The following is a 17,453-nucleotide window of genomic DNA, read 5'->3' as shown; positions in this document are numbered from 1 at the left end:
CACTCTAAACACTTACTTCTGGAGGCATTTTTTTTAAAAAAGCTGCTTATTGTACTTAGTATCTATTTGTATATCAAATACTTGACACTTTGGCAAATAGTTTATTCAGTACTTAGTAAAGTCCTACCCATATATCAGCGCTGTGGGCAATGACGCTCAGAAAATGCATTTCATTTCTAGGAAAGAAGGAAAATAGGAGATGAGTTTTGCTCTTCAGAGTACCCACTATTACATATTTCTTCCAGAACCCAGTAGAAGTAGACATCTGTAGACATTTCCCGGGGTCAGGGGACTTGCACAGACTCTGGAGCGATGCTGTGGGACTTCACACCAGACCCCTATCGGTGGCCTCCGTACTTGGCCACCCAGTCTGTCCTCCCGTGCACGGAGGAGACTGGCTGTGCGCGGTTCACAATATTTAGATTCTTGGCTGTAGGATTATAAGTAGGTCCTGAAAACTGCCCCTGACCAGTTTTTGTGTTCCAGGGATATTCTGAAAGAAAGCAGAATCAGAAATTAGAATTTTATTCAGATGATTATTAAATTCAAAATAAAGCAGTTCATTTTACGGGGGAAAATCTGAATTTATCTTTTTTTAAAAAAATTATTTTTGGCTGTGTTGGGTCTTCATTGCTGCGTGCGGGCTTTCTCTAGTTGCGGCGAGCAGGGGCTGCTCTTCGTTGCAGTGCCCGGGCTTCTCACTGTGGTGGCTTCTCTTGTTGCGGAGCATGGGCTCTAGGCGTGCGGGCTTCAGTAGTGGCAGTGCATGGGCTCAGTAGCTGTGGCTCGTGGGCTCTAGAGCACAGGCTCAGTAGTTGTGGCTCACGGGCTCTAGAGCACAGGCTCAGTAGTTGTGGCTCACCGGCTCTAGAGCGCAGGCTCAGTAGCTGTGGCGCACGGGCTTAGTTGCTCTGCGGCATGTGGGATCTTCCCAGACCAGGGCTCGAACCCATGTCCCCTGCGTTGGCAGGCAGATTCTTAACCACTGCGCCACCAGGGAAGTCCAAAAATCTGAATTTGTCTTTAAAAGATTAATTCAGTGCTCTCTAAGTTTGTTTTTAATTATATATATAAGCCAAAAATTCTATTGTAGTATTATGCTGACCCCAGTTAGTGTTTTCAGCAGCTTAAGCGCCATAATTTCTGGTTTATAGTTCTGACACTGCTCCTGTTTCTTATTTGGGCTCACTGAAGTGCCCATCATATTTTGGTAGGCAATGCCAACTTGGATGACCAAGAACAACTCCTTGGTTTAAGTTCAATGGGCAGTACCCACAGTGTCAGTGACTGTTGACAATCACACTGTGGTTACATCTAAATAATATCTGAGCACAGTATCACTACAGAAAATGTGTTCAGAATTGTGAATCCTGTAAAGCTCTGGCTTCATGGAGCCACACAGATGGGGTCACATAGCAGGGTTCTCTTTAAACATGAAAATGTGGGTTTTGGAGTCAAGAAACTTCATGTTTTATTGGGAAACCGATGGATGATAACAGAATCCCTTTGAAAAGTGAGCCATTCTTAGGATCCCAAACCTTTCATCACAAGGTTTGTTTTATTCATACATGTATTGGCTGATGAAAATTTTGTGAAAATTTTAATGTGTTAGACATTTGTTACCTGAACAATTTATAAGCTCGGATTACTTGAACATGTCAGATGACAAAGCAGTAAATCATTTCAGAGAAAACTTTAATATCCTCAGTCCCTCCTTCACCCCTTCCTCACTTCAGGCTGGGAGCTAGGTCTCAGAGCTATTCTCTCTGATGTTCCGTCTTTCTGTTTGGGATTTAAATATCTTTTCACACTATGTGGTAGCTGCCATTCTTGTATTATACTCTGTAGGCGTCAACTTTGAAATGACCCTCTAACCATTCTGTACACCCAACACTAGCTATACTATATTTATTGGCATGGTTTTCCCAGTTTTTTCTTATAGTTTTACTGTAGAATTGGAAGTATAGGAGGAACTTACGGGAACACGTGGGTCCTGATGTGTTGCTAACCTCAGCTTAAAGGGGACAAATCCTTACGTGAGGAGCTGCCCTGGTGACAGTCACCCCAACTGCTTTGTGGTTCAGTTGGGACAAGGAGGCCAAGAGTTCTTCCTTGGTTTGACGGGTCATTTCATCCCACTCTTACTGGGTTTAAAGTTCTCAAAGCCAATAAAAAGCTCCTTAAGAAAGACAGGGACAGTGTCTAGAAGGGCCAGTTAAGTGCACCATATTTTCTAGGAATAGCCCTTTAGTCATAACCCGCTGGAATGTAGACCAGCATCAGTCTGATAAATTAGTGCACTCACACCAAAATGGTGCCATGGGCAGAGGAGAGCACATGGGAGGGGAGGGCAGGAGGGAGGAGACAATAAGTCCCCGTGACTGAGAGAACGGAGAAGGGAAAACCCATCCTTAAGCTAACAGTAGGTGAGAAGTGAGGCGTTTGGGGAGTAACATCCAGAGAAGCTTTTTTTCCAGATGATGACATAGTCTAAGTCAAGTCCTAAATGCATTTGAAGGAAACTGTGTCCAGGCCAACATTTGTAAAACCTTCTTTGAAAAGGGAATCATTTTGCCAGTAAGGCGGTAGTGTTGACATTTAGGATTCCTTTCTGAGAATTACAGCGTTTTAGGACTCCAGCACCCTTGGTGAAGAACTTAGTAGCTGACAACGGAGCCCAGGTCTCACGTGGGGCAAAGAAACACTTTGTTCAGCAGCTGGCTGTGCCCACACCTCCCCACTCCCCAGAACGGAGCTGGCAGCCCTCGAACATTTGCTGTGCATTTATCTTAAAACCTGCATGTGTCCAAGGGCATTTAACTTCTTGTAGGAAATGTTGCTGCAGGAAAGGGTGTTTGCCTCTAGTTAAGAATGTAATCTGTGTCACTGCTATATAACTTATGGCAAGATAGAAAACTTCTGTAAAATGGAGATAATGATGGTACCTTCTGTCTTAGAAAGTTCAGTGAGTTAATGCATGTACAGCACGTAGAACAGGGCCCCGTGCTTCTAGAGGGCGGCTGTGTCTGAAAGAAGTCACTCCTCTAGCAGGGGACAAGGAGGTATGAGGGGGTTTGGGTTGATAGATGACATGGGGAGGGAGGAAGAAATTAATGTGATTTTTCTTCTCCAGACTTGAGGATGAGGAAGAAGAGTAGAGAGGGAGGCTGAGAGAAGGAGAGATAGTCGAGTAAATACGGTAATGACCTGGTTGTATTCTCTTGTGGGAAACTGTCACACCAGTGGGAGGGCTGGAAGACACATCTCTTACAGAACAGTGTTTTCCTAAGGATTTGCATTGACCACTTGAGAATGATTAATATTTACTTCTTTTTTTTTTTACCTTTCCTCCTATCACGATCTGTAGGAAAATCTGATAAGCAGAGTAAAATGAAGAGATGAAAAGTTATGAGAAAGCATTTTACTTAAAAAAATGAAAACAGGAATATGCATGCTAATCTGACAGAATAATTAATATATAAAGGCCTCCAATCCCTTATAAAAATATGTTCAAAAATACCCACTTGCACTTTCTAAGAGCAGGTACTCAAAATAATTTGAGACGTTATGATTTTCTGCCTTCATATTAAAAATTGCTACCAAGCTGTGGCTAATGACTCATGATAAGGCTGCCCTAAAGTATTTAAGGCTTTATAAAAATTACTGCTGTATATAAAATGTTTATTTATATATTTTGTTTCAGCAGAGAGATAATGAAGCAGTTCTTTTCGCAGATAAGGTAACTGAGTACTGCTTAAGCAGTTCTGCCATGGTAAGAAATAAAAAATTACGGAAGTCCAGTGCTTTCTACAATTTTAGCTCCAAGAGCATGAACTTTAAAGACTGGTAACTCTAATCAGGAGATCTATAATATAAGATCCTGGCTGGGACAGACTAGGAGAAGACTTTTGAAGTCAGCTTTTAAATTAAACTGTAACTAGATACCTTATCAAACTTGTAATTATCTGCCTCAATGTTTATTTTAGGTGCTTTAAGAAGGGTATCTATTTTAGACTGAAATAACTTAGAGAACATTCATAGTCAGATCTGGTCAACTCAAGTACAGAATCCTCACATCAGTTTCAAGAGCGTCCCCCTGAATGTGGCTGTCACACGCCACGCCACTGCAGAGCAGGTGACCTAATCAGTCATAGCGTCGGAGGGTGGGGAATAAAACTTCACCACCTAATATATGACAGAGCAAAAGCCAGTCAAAGTTCTGCCGCAGTTTAGTTCTAAGCCCTAAGGTGGAGCTGCAGAAGGACTACCCATTAACTGATAGATAACAGAGTCTCAGCATCTGCTGCGCTTTCCGCTCCGTGCCAGGTACCAGGCGGGAAGCTCTGAAAAGTGCATCCTCGCACATCTCGTCGTGTAGCATAGCACACTCTTCGGAATTAGACGCTGTCTATCCCAGCTCCGCTGTTTACAGGCTGTGTGACCCTAGGTAGATTACTCAATGTCAGTTTCCTCACCTGTAAAAGATCTACCTCATCAGGTCATTGGGAGGATTCGGTGGCACAATCTGTGTGTCGGACCGAGAAGAACCACTGAATCAGAGGCAGCTCCTCTTATTAGACTCGCAAACCACATCTTTGGGAGAAAGATGGGACATTTTGCCAAAAACAGAACTTCAGTTGATAGCTGAGACTAATTTAAAAGTCTTCACTCAGGAAAGGTGACTATAAACTTGAAAAAGCTCCTTTCTGATCAGAATTCTCAAAAACTGTATCTGAACTTGTTCTTACCTGAAGCTGTCGCACCGAGTGGTGCTAAGTGTATCCTCTGGCCAGCTGACCCCACTTCTTTTTTGAGAAAGGAAGGAATATATCCTGACTGATTGTAAGTAGCATAACTTCCAAGATTTCCTAGTGACGTATCATAAAGTTGCAGAGTCAGAAGGTTAATATTTTAAAGCACCGGAGAGTAACTTTGATTACAACCACTACTAATTCTAAATTCTGTTTTGGGGGCATCGTCTGTATTTCATGCGCGGCACTACGGTTTTACAGATGTTCCCGTTCAGTCCATATAACAACCCTCTTAGATGCATGTTACTATCCACACCTGACTTGGCTAACTTCTCGCAGTTAGTAAGTGACCAAATTAGAATGTGAACCCAAGGTGTCCCCCTGAATGTACCCAGGTTTTTATGACTCCACTTCTTAACCTGAAAGTATATTTCCTGCCAGGAAGCCCCCATCCCTGCGGTGCTCTCTGAGCACTTCTTCATCTTGTAAAGTCACCCTGATAAAGTGCACCTATTCTCATAGGGGTTGTTGTAGGGATTGAATGAGATGAATGCAAAGCACTTAGCATAGGCTCTGCTGTCCAACACGTGTCAGCTGTCACCATCCTCATCGCTATTAGTGAATGATCAATCTGGGGGAAAAAGTAAAGGCAGGAGACCAGTCAGGCGGGCACTGCTGTAGCTGAAGTGAGAGAGGAAGTAAGAGAGTCTGAACTTAGACCGTCATGGAGGGATGGAGGAGGGAACCAGCAGGTGTATGGGGTGGGAGGGGTGGGAAAGAGAGCAACATAAACCCCTAAGTCTGTAGCGTGGGTGACTGAGAACAGGATACAGGGGAAGAGTCAGGTGTGGGGTAAAGACCTGGTGCCCGTGGGAGATTCAAGTCACAGAGGTCCAGCAGGCCTGGAGATCTGGAATGATCGGGGCATGGCGGTGATGATGCCATGGGCTTGGAGGAGCCAGCCCAGAGGGACTGTGGGATGTGCAAAGACCCAGAACAGAACAGAACCTGGGGAACAGAGCACTAAGGGGGAGAAAAGAAAAGGACCCAGCTGGGGAGAGGGTGGAGAGGTAGACGGTAGGAATAGGGTCTGGAAGCTCCAGAGAAGACAGCGTGTGACGAGGAAGGAGCAGCAAATAAGGCAGAGGTCTGGTGGGGTTGGCACCGCCCTGGGATTTGGCCGCTAGCAGGACAGGCCGCGGCAGGAGCTGTTTCAGCGGCCCGAGGCAAGCTGAGGACAGACTGCAGTGAGCTGAGGGGTAAAGTGGAAATCAGAGGAAAAATGAATGTAACTTCTCTTTTAAGGAGCCTGGCTACACCAGAAAAGGGACAGGTTTGTCAGTGAGAAGGTGAATCAGGGCTCTGACCGCCTTGGTGGTTTCAAAGAACCGTTCATCTGGCAGCTACGACTGAAGCTTATTTTCACATGGTGTCATTTGACCACAGGCTGGACTCTGCCTTCCTGTGTCCCTGACGTCTGTCACGGTGCTATGCATAGCAGGCGCTCAATAAGTGTTTGCTCCTGGACCAACACATGTCAAACGGCAGTGTTATTTATCAGACCCTAAAGGTCGCCACGCAGTAAACACGTTATCAGTTCCTACGATTTTTAACACTGCTGAATTTTGCGTAGGCATTGCTGCCTCATTTGTCCTTTCTTTTCGCCTTGAGGTACTCGTTCTAATTCACGAATCAGAAGACTTCAGAAGACTTTTTGAAAGTTCAAGGCAGTAATCCCATTCAGTAGCAGCCTGAGAACATATCTCCCAGGACATCCATGGCAATCCAATGGTTAAGACTCTGCACTTCCAATGCAGGGCGAGCGGGTTCGATCCGTGGTCAGGGAACTAAGATCCCACGTGCCACGTGGCATGGCCAAAATAAAAAAGATCTCTCCCACCCTCATCCCCATCATCAGAGCAAACACTTATTAAATGCTTATTGTGTGACAAAAATCCTAGGGGTGGTCGTATAATACTGCCTCGGTCAGTATTATTTCCTCTGTCTTACAGGCGGGGAAACTGACTTAGAGGACCCAAGTAACTTGTCCAAGATCACAAGGCTAGTGAGTGAACAGGGACACGTCAGGCTCTAAAACCCATGCACTGATCGGTTACAGGATGCTTCTTCCTATTGGAGGAAGAAGTTGCTAAGGGAAAATGTATAGAAAATTAAGTCTTCTTAAATTATTTTGGCTTTTCATTTGAAGTACCTTGTGAGCTGCAAATTTTTAGGTTGGAGCCAATAGTTAGCACTGTTTAAACCACTGACAGCAAAATTCTAGGAAATCCATCATCTCTGTGAATTTGGTTAACTTTTTCTTTTAAATGATGGTTCATGCTCAGAAATGAGTCTCAGAACTTACAAAAAAAATTTCCAGGAATATTGATTATAAAATTAGAAAATATTCTTTTAATTATTTTTAGTAGATTTGCTTGATTTCTTTAACTTGTCATAATTAATTTAAGAAGACAAGCATAGAGCCTTTTGAGAGCTAATTACTCTTAGAATTCCAACTACCGAAGAAAGAGGTTCTTGGTGGTGTGGACACTTCTGTCTGCCCGAGTCCTGATCTGACCCCTAAAAGCAGGTGACCTTGGCCTTCGTAGTAGCCTTTTATGACAAGATTTGGGGTCGATGTTGAGAAGAAAATTGGACAGGAGATTCAAAGAACTAATTGTACTCATCTACAAGGCCCAGAAATTACCTTGTGAGTCCTGTAATTTTTCAGGAAAACTTTCATTGCATGATAGTTTTTCAATTGGTTTAATTATGCTTTCTTCTAAAGAGAAGGCAGATGGAAGGAAAGAATGAACAATAAGGAGGATGTTATAGGAAAAGCAGAGAAAAAATGGATTCCATGATCAATGAAAAGATGCAGAAAGAAACCTTAAATGTTTCTCCGAGACAATGTTCTCGGTGCTGTCTCAGCTTTCATTTGATGTCAGTCGTATATTTCCCCGAGACTCAAAGTTGTGCGGCTGTCATTTCACCTGATTGTATTTAACCACTTGGTTCAGTGAATATTATTTTTAAATAACAGAAAAAATTAGCAAATTGCAGTGCCACAGCACTGTTAGATGGATACAATACCCGGAGCGTTTGATGTCCCATCAGAACACCTCAGGAGACTCCTCAGTTGCTACACAGTGACCCTCAAACTCTTCTGATCCAATACCACCTACATCTTTTTTAAGAAAGAACTCTCTACCTCTTCAGACACTTTAAGCTGATATCTAAAATGTTTCCTCGTAAGTTTTACAGTTGCAAAGGATTTAACTTCTGGCATACTGTAATTAGAGACATTTAAAAATAAAACTATTACATCTCTCTTTTAAATATAATCAGTGGAATCTAAATACCATAGTGATTTTATGCTCACCAGTACTGACTTAAGAAATACATGACCACATGGGACTTCCCTGGTGGTCCAGTGGTTAAGACTCTGCCCTCCTACTGCAGGGGGCACCATTTGATCCCTGGTTCGGGAACTAAGATCGCACATGCCGCGTGGTAAGGCCAAAAAAAAAAAAAAAAGAAATACATGACCACAGTCCTTTTTAACAGAAATTTCACATGAATCCCTTTTCTCTCTAAAATTTTATTTTCATTCACATGTCAGCTCCCAGATTTTATCTGAGTATAATTTTAAAGTCTTTAACAGTCAAAAAATGTGTATAGATTGAAACCTTTAAAAAAATTTCTTATAACCAACCATAAGTATATTAAAATACTTTTCTCTGGATTAAGTTAATTATAGTTAGAATGATTCGTTGTATATAATTTATCAAAAAAGATGAATATTATATAATTTGATTATTAAAAGTGAAAAGTCATATTTTTTTTGGAAATTCATCTCTTAATGAGAAAGATGGGACCTTTTTCAAGTGGTTCATGTATCCATCAATAAATATTACTTATTGCTAAAATCAGACAGGATTCAGCTTCATTTTTTTTTTTTTTTTTTGCGGTACGCGGGCCTCTCCCTGCTGTGGCCTCTCCCGTTACGGAGCACAGGCTCCGGACGCGCAGGCTCAGCGGCCATGGCTCGCTGGCCCAGCCGCTCCGCGGCACGTGGGATCCTCCCGGACCGGGGCACGAACCCGCGTCCCCTGCATCGGCAGGCGGACTCTCAACCACTGCGCCACCAGGGAAGCCTCAGCTTCATTTTTTTAAAGATGGGAAGCAAGGAGAAATCTTGTAAATGCTTAGTAGGGAATGAAAGGTGTTTTGTTACAGCTCTGTTACTATAGTCTTTGAACACTATTCAGAGTTACAGGTCAAATATCACAGTGATCTCATAAAAAATGATTTTCAAAAAAATTTTCATTTTATATTGGAGTACAGTTGATTTACAGTATTGTGTTATTTTCACAAATGATTTTTAATTATCTATTAGCTATAACTCAATTAGGTGCTCCTTCAGTTTTTTAAAAGCTAAGAACTGGAAACCACTTGACTTAAAAAGGATTTATTTGTTCCCCAATCATCAGAGTTACTCACTTTCTCAACACTGGCACCAGTATATCAAACTAGTCCTTTGACTGGCACCCCACCTATTTTTATACTTTGGGGAAAAGGGAAACATTTAAAAGTAAAAATCCGCAGAAGGAAAACAGGGTAAGTTCATACTTTAAATGTAGTCTTGCCTTACCTGCATTACTCCCTTTGAAAGCAAGTTCTGCCCCCGTGGGTCCCAGTGACTTAGGAAGTAGCTGGCTATCCCAGGTGTATGGGTTCGTATCCTTCCCACTGGCTGTCAAGGACACGTTCTTGGGGTTTACACCTTAGAAGAACAAAACAGCCATTTCAAAGGTTAGAGTGCGATCATACACTTGAAGGAAAAATATACGTTCAAACTAGACTAGAAAGAACGCGAGGGAATGGAAATAAATTTTGGTTACACTGTAGCAAATACTTGCTTTTTGATGGACCCTCACATGATCCTCAGCCCTAAATACAATAACCTGGAATCCTCACGGTGTCTTTTAGAAACGTAAGTTATTTTCTGTAATACAAGTAATGATAAACATTGGACATTTCTTGCTAAATGTCTTTTTTTTTTTTTTTTTTTGCGGTACGCGGGCCTCTCACTGTTGTGGCCTCTCCCGCTGCGGAGCACAGGCTCCGGATGCGCAGGCTCAGCGGCCATGGCTCACGGGCCCAGCCGCTCCGCGGCATGTGGGATCTTCCCGGACCGGGGCACGAACCCGTGTCGCCTGCAAAGGCAGGCGGACTCTCAACCACTGCGCCACCAGGGAAGCCCTAAATGTCTCTTAAAATTTGAGGTGGCACAAAAATTTTCTTCCAAAAGATATTTCTATGTCATACACTTATTTTGAGTGTTTGCTCTGGGCCAGACCCTTGAGGAACAATTGGGGTAGCTGGGGAAAACAGACATGCGGCCAAGAACCCAGGGGGACTGAGAAGTTCGGAAGTACATGTAGAGATCCATGTGTGACGCTTATCTGCATATCGGATATAGTAAAATATAAACAGTTGTTCATGATTTTCTGAAATCTGTGAAATGTGGACTCGGCCTTGGACTTTGGTCCCAGTGGTCAAAGGGTGTTGTTTTAACCTAGTTTTAAGAGATTTGAGAACTTCCTGAACTTGCTTTCTTTTGACTGATAATTAAATTGGGTTCAGCTTAGCAGACGCCAGAGACATCACACTGTCTAAGCCTCTGGGTCATACATGTGGAGTTCTCTTTAGTGTAGAAAACATCCTTACCGAGGACTGCTAGTAATGTAGAGAGAGGGTCAGTCCCTGTTTCAAGGGAGCTTTGACTTTTCCCAAAGTGAACTCCTTGGCAAGGTTTCACATTTATGAGACATATAATAATATTCCTTGTTCTAAAGCCAGAAACAAGCCTGGTGGTTCCGAACCAAGCCGCAAAGTTACCTGTCGTCAGTTCTCTAACGAAACACTCCATCAGGTAGATCATTTCCCTTTATTATAGGATATTGCTCTTTATGGATTTTGGTTTCTAATAAAATACCTACAAATAGAACTATAATAGACAATTCCCTGACAATAAAGAAGATGCACTAGGTAGCAGTTACTCAGGTTAAAAACATCTTAACACACACACACACACACACACACACACACACACACGATATTTACCCCCAAAGAAGGTGCAAGGTCAGGGGAGAAAACTACAAATCTCTTTAGGTGAATATTTTTTATAAATACAGTTCAACAAAGAATGGGCCCTGAATGCTTAAATTATTTTAATACGATTAGCCTTGCGATATCCCTAGTCTTTTTTGTTTTTCAGTAAATACATACTACACTGTCGAAAATAATTGCTTTAACTCTTTGTTAAAAGATTTCAATTTTCTTGGAAATAGACAATATCTGGAATTTTAAAACATGTATTAGTTTACAAGCTTTTCTGGGGTACCTTCTATAACCAAACACCGTTAAAGAGAAGCAAAAATTAATACACTATCATCCTGTCCCCTCAAAGGATATTAAAAAGTCAGTCAGCAAATATTTACTGAGCACCTGCCACGTGCCAGGCAGTGTGTGTGGCACTGGAGAAAAAGTGGTGAACAAAGTAGACCAGTTTCTGCCCTTGTGGCTCTTATAATCTACTCTAGTGAGAAGGGAGACGAACAGTTATAATTAGGTGAGTAATTAGCAGTGTGCAAATTATGCAGAAGAATCTGGTGCTGAGGCTGCAGAAAACAGAAGCCACAAAGCCAGTCTTCTAAAAAGGTAATTTTAAGCTGGAATGTGACTCATGATAAGGACTGGGTAGGAGTTGGAGAGGTGTGTTCCTGGGAGAGGCATCAGTGTGGGCAGTGGACCTGGGAAGGGGAAGAACTCAGAGTCCTCGGCAAGGATGGAGCAGGGACAGGGCGTGGCCCAGAGTGAGGCTGGAGAGGGGAGCAGGCAGCCGATCACAGGGGAGTTCGTGGGTCTCGCTAAGAAACTTAAAACGCAGTAGGCGAGGCACATGTACAAATGACACAGGACGTTGGATACACTGGGTGGAAGGAAGGACCGTAAGTGATAACGGGACTCGAGAAGGATCCACAGAACAGGGTTTCAAAAGTGCTGGGGCCGGGAGGGAGAGCAGAGGGCACCGCCGAGATCGTTAGCACCTCCACTGTATACTCTATTTGCAACAACTACCTTGTGATAATTAAGTACCCAAGGCTTACGGGGCGAGCTGATGGATGACTGCAGTCCCATCGTTAAGTAACAGAAAACAGAATCTCAGAGTCGTGCTCCAGTACACAGCCGGTCAGTAGCAGGTCAATAACTATGACTCTTGCGTCCCTCTCCCTGAAGGCCAGTGTCACAGATCTGCCAATCCTTGTAGTGTAATGTCAGGCTGCCCTGAAATTATATGGTACATTTCTAGAGCTCCCATGATCCTAAAAGTTGATGCTTAATAAGACCTTAATACTTGGCTTTATGGTAAAAAAAAAAAAAAAAAGAGGAAGGCCCCCCCCCAAAGATAATACTCTTTGTTATTCCTGAGGATATTCAGTGAATTAACTACAGACCATAAGTAAATGTCAAGGATCACTTCTTCTTTGCTTTTCTGTCCTCTGCACTTGCTGGATCACGATAGGTGCTCAGTAAATGTTTGTCAAGTGACTGAGCTGAGCTCAGTTCTCGTTTCAGATCTCACCCAGCTCTAGAGGGGCCACATCTTTGAGACCAAACACGCCAAAATAGGGTACAGTCAGGCTCAGGTTTAGATTTCAAACAGTTCGTTCTAATTTTGAGTCTGTTTCTTAGGCTTCAATTACAGCCATGCTTCTGACCCAGAGTAATTAGTAGAATTTGTTAGATCTTTCTGGTGAAAAAGGAAATGATCAGATGGGTCTCAGGTGCCCTGAAATGCGTTCCTGAAAACCGCATGAGGGGAGCAGAGCTGGGAAAACAGGTGTCTGCTAAAAATTTTACAATACCCTCTCCCACCACCAGAGGGCGCACTTCTACAGCGAAGATGAAGCGCTGATTTTATTTTAGTGAAATGAATTCAATTTTCTTTCTTTTTTAAACAGGGAAAAGTGTCCCCCATGAATCTGTGTTCTGGAAGCTTTATTTACACCCCCACTTTTGCAGTCAGATCAGAACTTCCTCATGGTTTCAGCACCGAAACTTACTAACCAACTGGTGTCTTTGCACCTTTCAAAAGTGCACCCTCTCTTACGGTCTTAATTCCCACTCCTCTCACCGTCCTACGGAACAAGGCATCACCCTCTCTATCCAGACGTGTGCAGTGGCCTCTTGACCAGTCTCCTTGGGCCCCTCGCCCAGTCCCCTACCCTTTTTGAGCCCCTAGCGTGGTCTACCTAGCAGCCAGAAGGATCTGTTAAAAACACAAATCAGATCATTTAGGAAACAGTATTACTAAAATTCTGCCTCTTGTAAGAACTGGTAGTGGGAGTGCAGAATTGTCTGCATACAGTTTACAGAAGGCATAGCTTTGGTGGGGGAGGGTGGTATTTTCTGAAGCATCCTCACCATCTTGATTGGTGGCTGGCAGCCATTTCCTGAGCGGACTTCACAGAGGCAGGAGGTCCAGAAACGTCCCGGCGACAGGCTGAGCCCGCAGAGAGCGCTATGATTGTATTTCACTGGTGCCCTTTCTTCAGAGATTCAAAGACCCTGGAGCGTGACCTATTAACTATTCTAGTTACCAGGAAACATTTTATTTTCTCTGCTTACCTGGAAGGTATCTTGATTGTTTCAAATAGTACTGTTTAGCTGTTGAAGCAGTTGACAATTCAGAATCAGATTTTAGGGGAATAGCAGAGGGTAAGTTCTTGTTTTCCTCTGTTGAGTGGTTGGGGCCTGCAGGTACTGACTCTGGAAGCCTTGAAAGTCAACATAAAGTAGCATCACCGGGTGAAGAACGGGAAGATGACGGCTGCTATGCTCTCGCCCACCCGCCGCCCATCTTTCCAAGCCAGTCAGTGGTTTCCATCAGAGACCTTCTGCTGATAGGAGCGTTAAATGACAGCCCCTCTCCCCGAGTAGATATCGGGCAGTGCATAGAATCCTTCCTAATACTGGACAGTAGGAGGCAGAAAGCTTTGTAACTAAGCAGCAGGTTGCCTGTGTGCAGTATGTTTCCATTTTTCCTGCGACTGCCGCAGCTGTGGATTTGTGATGTGGGAAGACGGCATGTTGGAAGGGAAGAGAATCACAGCCATCTCCAGCTGGCTACTCCAGCAGTGTGTAACCACTAAGGTTGTTAGAACACGGTTTGGGCTGGGCTAAGAGAACTGAAGTGGGGAAGTGTTAGGAAAGTCCCCAAACAATTTCCAAAGAGCCTAATGACATACAGAGACATCATGCATTTGTTGAGATGTGCCTGTTCCCCAGAAGGCAGAATTGACTTGGGCGGTGGCGAGCGCCTGGCGGGGTGCCTGGCGGGGTGCCTCTGTCCCCCAGTGCCCGGCCTCCTACGGCCCCAGTTCTGTGTAGGAACGGAGGCCTTCCGGCATCCAGGCGTAGCTCTGTCTAGTTCCCGAGGCCATCTGTCCGAGTGGCAGCCTTCGCTGCCAGAGGATGGGGCTGCGATTGGTTTTGCTGCCTGTCGCTCTGTGTGCAGCCCTGCACCACGACCTTCTCTCCCACCTGTGACCGGGCCTCTTCCCGTGCAGAGGCCTGGCCCCCCTGGCCAGCTCTCGTCACCTGTCTGACCCCAGGCCTCCGCGGTTCCCCCTGGGAAAGTCCTGCTTACCACGTCAACCCTCTGAGGGATGGACACTGCTGTGATTGGCCCTTTGGACTGCTGGCCGCCACTTTGGGGTGGCCCTGGGCACAGGGAGCCCCCTTCATTAGAAACAGCCCTACGCATTTCCGGCCACTGTGTTTACACCCTGCTTTCCAACACAGGCTAAAATACCCTACTTCTAAATGCCAGGTTTTCCCCTTAAGAGAAACACATATGGACCAGGAAGGGTGCAGAGCCAGTCCTCTGGTCTGTCCCTTTGGTTAGCACCTCAGCGCTTGTTACACCCTCGTGCCCGGCAAGACTGGAAGTGGCTGAGAGGTGTGACTTTCTGACTTAAAAGTGGAAGGGGATTAAGCAGGTTTATTCTGTTTCTTCTCAAGTTTGGGGATTTTAGGGAGGAGTAGCTGTGGAACTTGGGGATCTGGAAATTGACTGACTGGGAATTATCTCCCCACGGAAAGTCTTCATCTACCTTCAGAGATATGTGTTCTCCAAAGTGAAGGCTTCTGCGCTGGACAGTGCCAAACAGCTATGAGAGAAATTTCCCTGACTCCTGCCTCATCTTTTCTCCCTGTTCCTCTTCTGTTCCAAGGCGGGGCAGGGACAAGGAAAATATTTTCCCAAAATGTTCACCAAAATTTCACCCATCTTCACCTCAAAGTTGAATAATGCACTCATGATGATGCCAACTGCAAAGGGATTGCTAGAGATACCAAGCTTCCAGGGAAAGTTCAGAAAATGATCAAAAAAGTTGAGAAGAGCAAGCAAGTAAATGATTAACTCTGAACACCACCACCAGAGGAGGCCATTACCTTTGTAGACTGTGCTTTGCTGTCTGAGAAGAGGCATGTGGATTCCAAATGGGAATTATGGGGATCATAATTGAACAGGGGACACGAAAAACTGAACTAGAACTCCCTCTACACACGCTCAGCCACTGGTGCCGGGCGTTGTCACTGTGAGGGACTCGGAGTCTTACTTTTTCAGAGGTGAGCACAGAGGTCTGGATTTGACAGGAGAAACAACATTAAGTTGCTTCTTGTCTTTTAACATGTACACTCATTTATACGTAATGAGTCAAGTTGATGCCTGATGAAAACATATTTTCCCGAGAAATGTGAAATCTTACCAAGATGGAGAATCTGTTTTCCTCGTTTCTTTGAAAACGCGCATGCTTGGCTTCTTGGAATGGGAGACCCCGAAGTCACATTCCTCAAACTCTTCCCAGCCGTCTTCAACCTTGAACACAGGCTGACCCCAACGCCTCCTGGCACCTTTATGGCCCAGAGTGCCATTTGGCTTCTGTGGTGGGAAACCGGTGTCATCTTTAATCGGGTGCTGAATGCCTTTTATGTGCAAGCTGTTATATTTGAGGCTAAGAGTCCCCATCCTCAAGGAGCTTTCCATACAGTGAAGGAGATAACATATATACACATTTAAAAGTATTAAGGAAAATAGGTAGCGCATGCTAAAAATATGATAGGAAATTGAGAGAGGACAGATCTCTGTGAACTTGGGTTGGGGGAGACTTGAATACGTAGGATCAGAATTGACTCTTCGTTGAAGTGTAATCTGGAAACCTGCCACGTGTGGCTGTGTCTCTTTGGGCAAATGACTTAACTTTTCAAAGCCTTAGTTTCCTTCTCCTTAAATGGCGACATACAGTATTTATGTAATTTAGTGTTTTCGGATTTGATAGTAAAATGCATCGAAAGTTTTTAGGATAGGGCCTGGCACATAAGCGTTACTGTAGGTTAGGTATTATTGTTGTGGTTGTTATTCTAGAGTTTGGAAGAGGAGATGCGTGGAGTGCGGCTTTTTAATAGGAGAGTGCCAGAGTGTGTTCCGCGGGGAAAGGGCGGACTGCGTTTACTGAAGCAGATGGTTCGTGCTGGAGGGAGGACAGGGTTGTAAAGACAGGCCGATGCTATATGATGAAGGGCCTTCATTGTATGCCTGGGACATCGCAGCTGTCCTATGGGCAGTGGAGAACACTGGATGTTTTTGAGATTAAGAAGTGATGTGATAAAGGCAGCATTCGAGAAAGGTCCTGCTCCTCAGATAGGAGGCCTTTGCAGTTAACAGTGGCACGCGGTAACAAGAGCCACGGATTCATAGTGGTTGGAATGCTCAGGAAAGAATACATTTGCTGTTAACAAGAAATGAAAGGTCTGGACTTTTTTCTCTCTCTCCGAACTGAGGTCAAGGAGAGTATAGCAGACGCTGCTTCCTCACTAAGATCTTGCTCAGGGCAGCAGTATGCCCACGTAAAGGATCTGCAATGCCAGCCTCCCCTGCAGCTCTGTGTAGCCATGGACACGGCCTAGCCGGTGAGTTGTAAGTGCAAGTCTGTTGGGAGGGGCTTCCACGAGAGACAGTTCAGGCTCTGCCGGCCTGTGCCAGTGTCTTCCGCTCTTCCCCCTTCTGGAAGGCAGATGCAACCCCAGAGGAGCAGCAGCCAGCTGTGGCCACAGGACCGAGAGCCACCTGCTGAGGAGGGTGGTAGAGCAGGAAGACAGAGCAGTCTGGTTCCTTTTATGAGCTGCACCAGCCCTGGCTTACCCACCACCCACCTTCTCGCTATGAGAGGAAAACAGCCCCTCGTGGTTTAAGCCACAGTGGTCAGGTTCTGTCGTAAGTCCCTGAATGTAATCCTGTTGGACACAGAGAAGGAAAGGCAGGGATGGCTTTAAAAATGTGAGCCTGACTGTCTCAGAATGGTAGCTCTGTTAACAAAAATAAGGAATGAGGAAGAAGACCTGGTCTGGGGCAGACCATGGGGTGGTTTGGGGGCATATAAACTGAAAAATCCAAAATGCAATGGGAAATTGGGGAATTTGGAAGCAAGGTCATCAAATACAGCTGTGTTTGAAGTAAGAAGATGCTTAAAGAATGGATATGCCATTGCTTGAAGCTGATGGTGCCACAGTGATGGATGATGAACAAAAAGTGGTATTTGCCAACTTCTCTTATACTCTTGTTTCTTGGTC

General features: G+C 44.5%; 1 protein-coding gene across 3 annotated transcripts in view; it reads right to left on the bottom strand.

The window, feature by feature from the left end:
• Positions 1–338: 338 nt before the first annotated feature.
• MAK (male germ cell associated kinase) overlaps positions 339–17,453 on the bottom strand; it is a 41,174-nt gene continuing 24,059 nt past the window's right edge. Inside the window, exons 9-14 of one of the 3 annotated variants that reach the window (XM_030881435.2) lie at positions 15,593–15,765; positions 13,449–13,597; positions 9,406–9,537; positions 7,459–7,533; positions 4,749–4,868; positions 339–493 (exon numbers count right to left, since the gene is read on the bottom strand). In XM_030881435.2, coding sequence (XP_030737295.1) covers positions 339–493; positions 4,749–4,868; positions 7,459–7,533; positions 9,406–9,537; positions 13,449–13,597; positions 15,593–15,765 — 804 coding nt within the window. The remainder of the gene's footprint in view (positions 494–4,748; positions 4,869–7,458; positions 7,534–9,405; positions 9,538–13,448; positions 13,598–15,592; positions 15,766–17,453) is intronic. The other 2 variants (XM_060308245.1, XM_060308246.1) reach the window with 2 other exon arrangements.

Source organism: Globicephala melas, chromosome 11 (assembly GCF_963455315.2).
Source record: "Globicephala melas chromosome 11, mGloMel1.2, whole genome shotgun sequence".
NCBI classification, from domain to species: Eukaryota; Metazoa; Chordata; class Mammalia; order Artiodactyla; family Delphinidae; genus Globicephala; species Globicephala melas.
The sequence above is the reverse complement of the archived record's forward strand: the minus strand, read 5'-3'. Positions and strand labels throughout refer to the sequence as shown.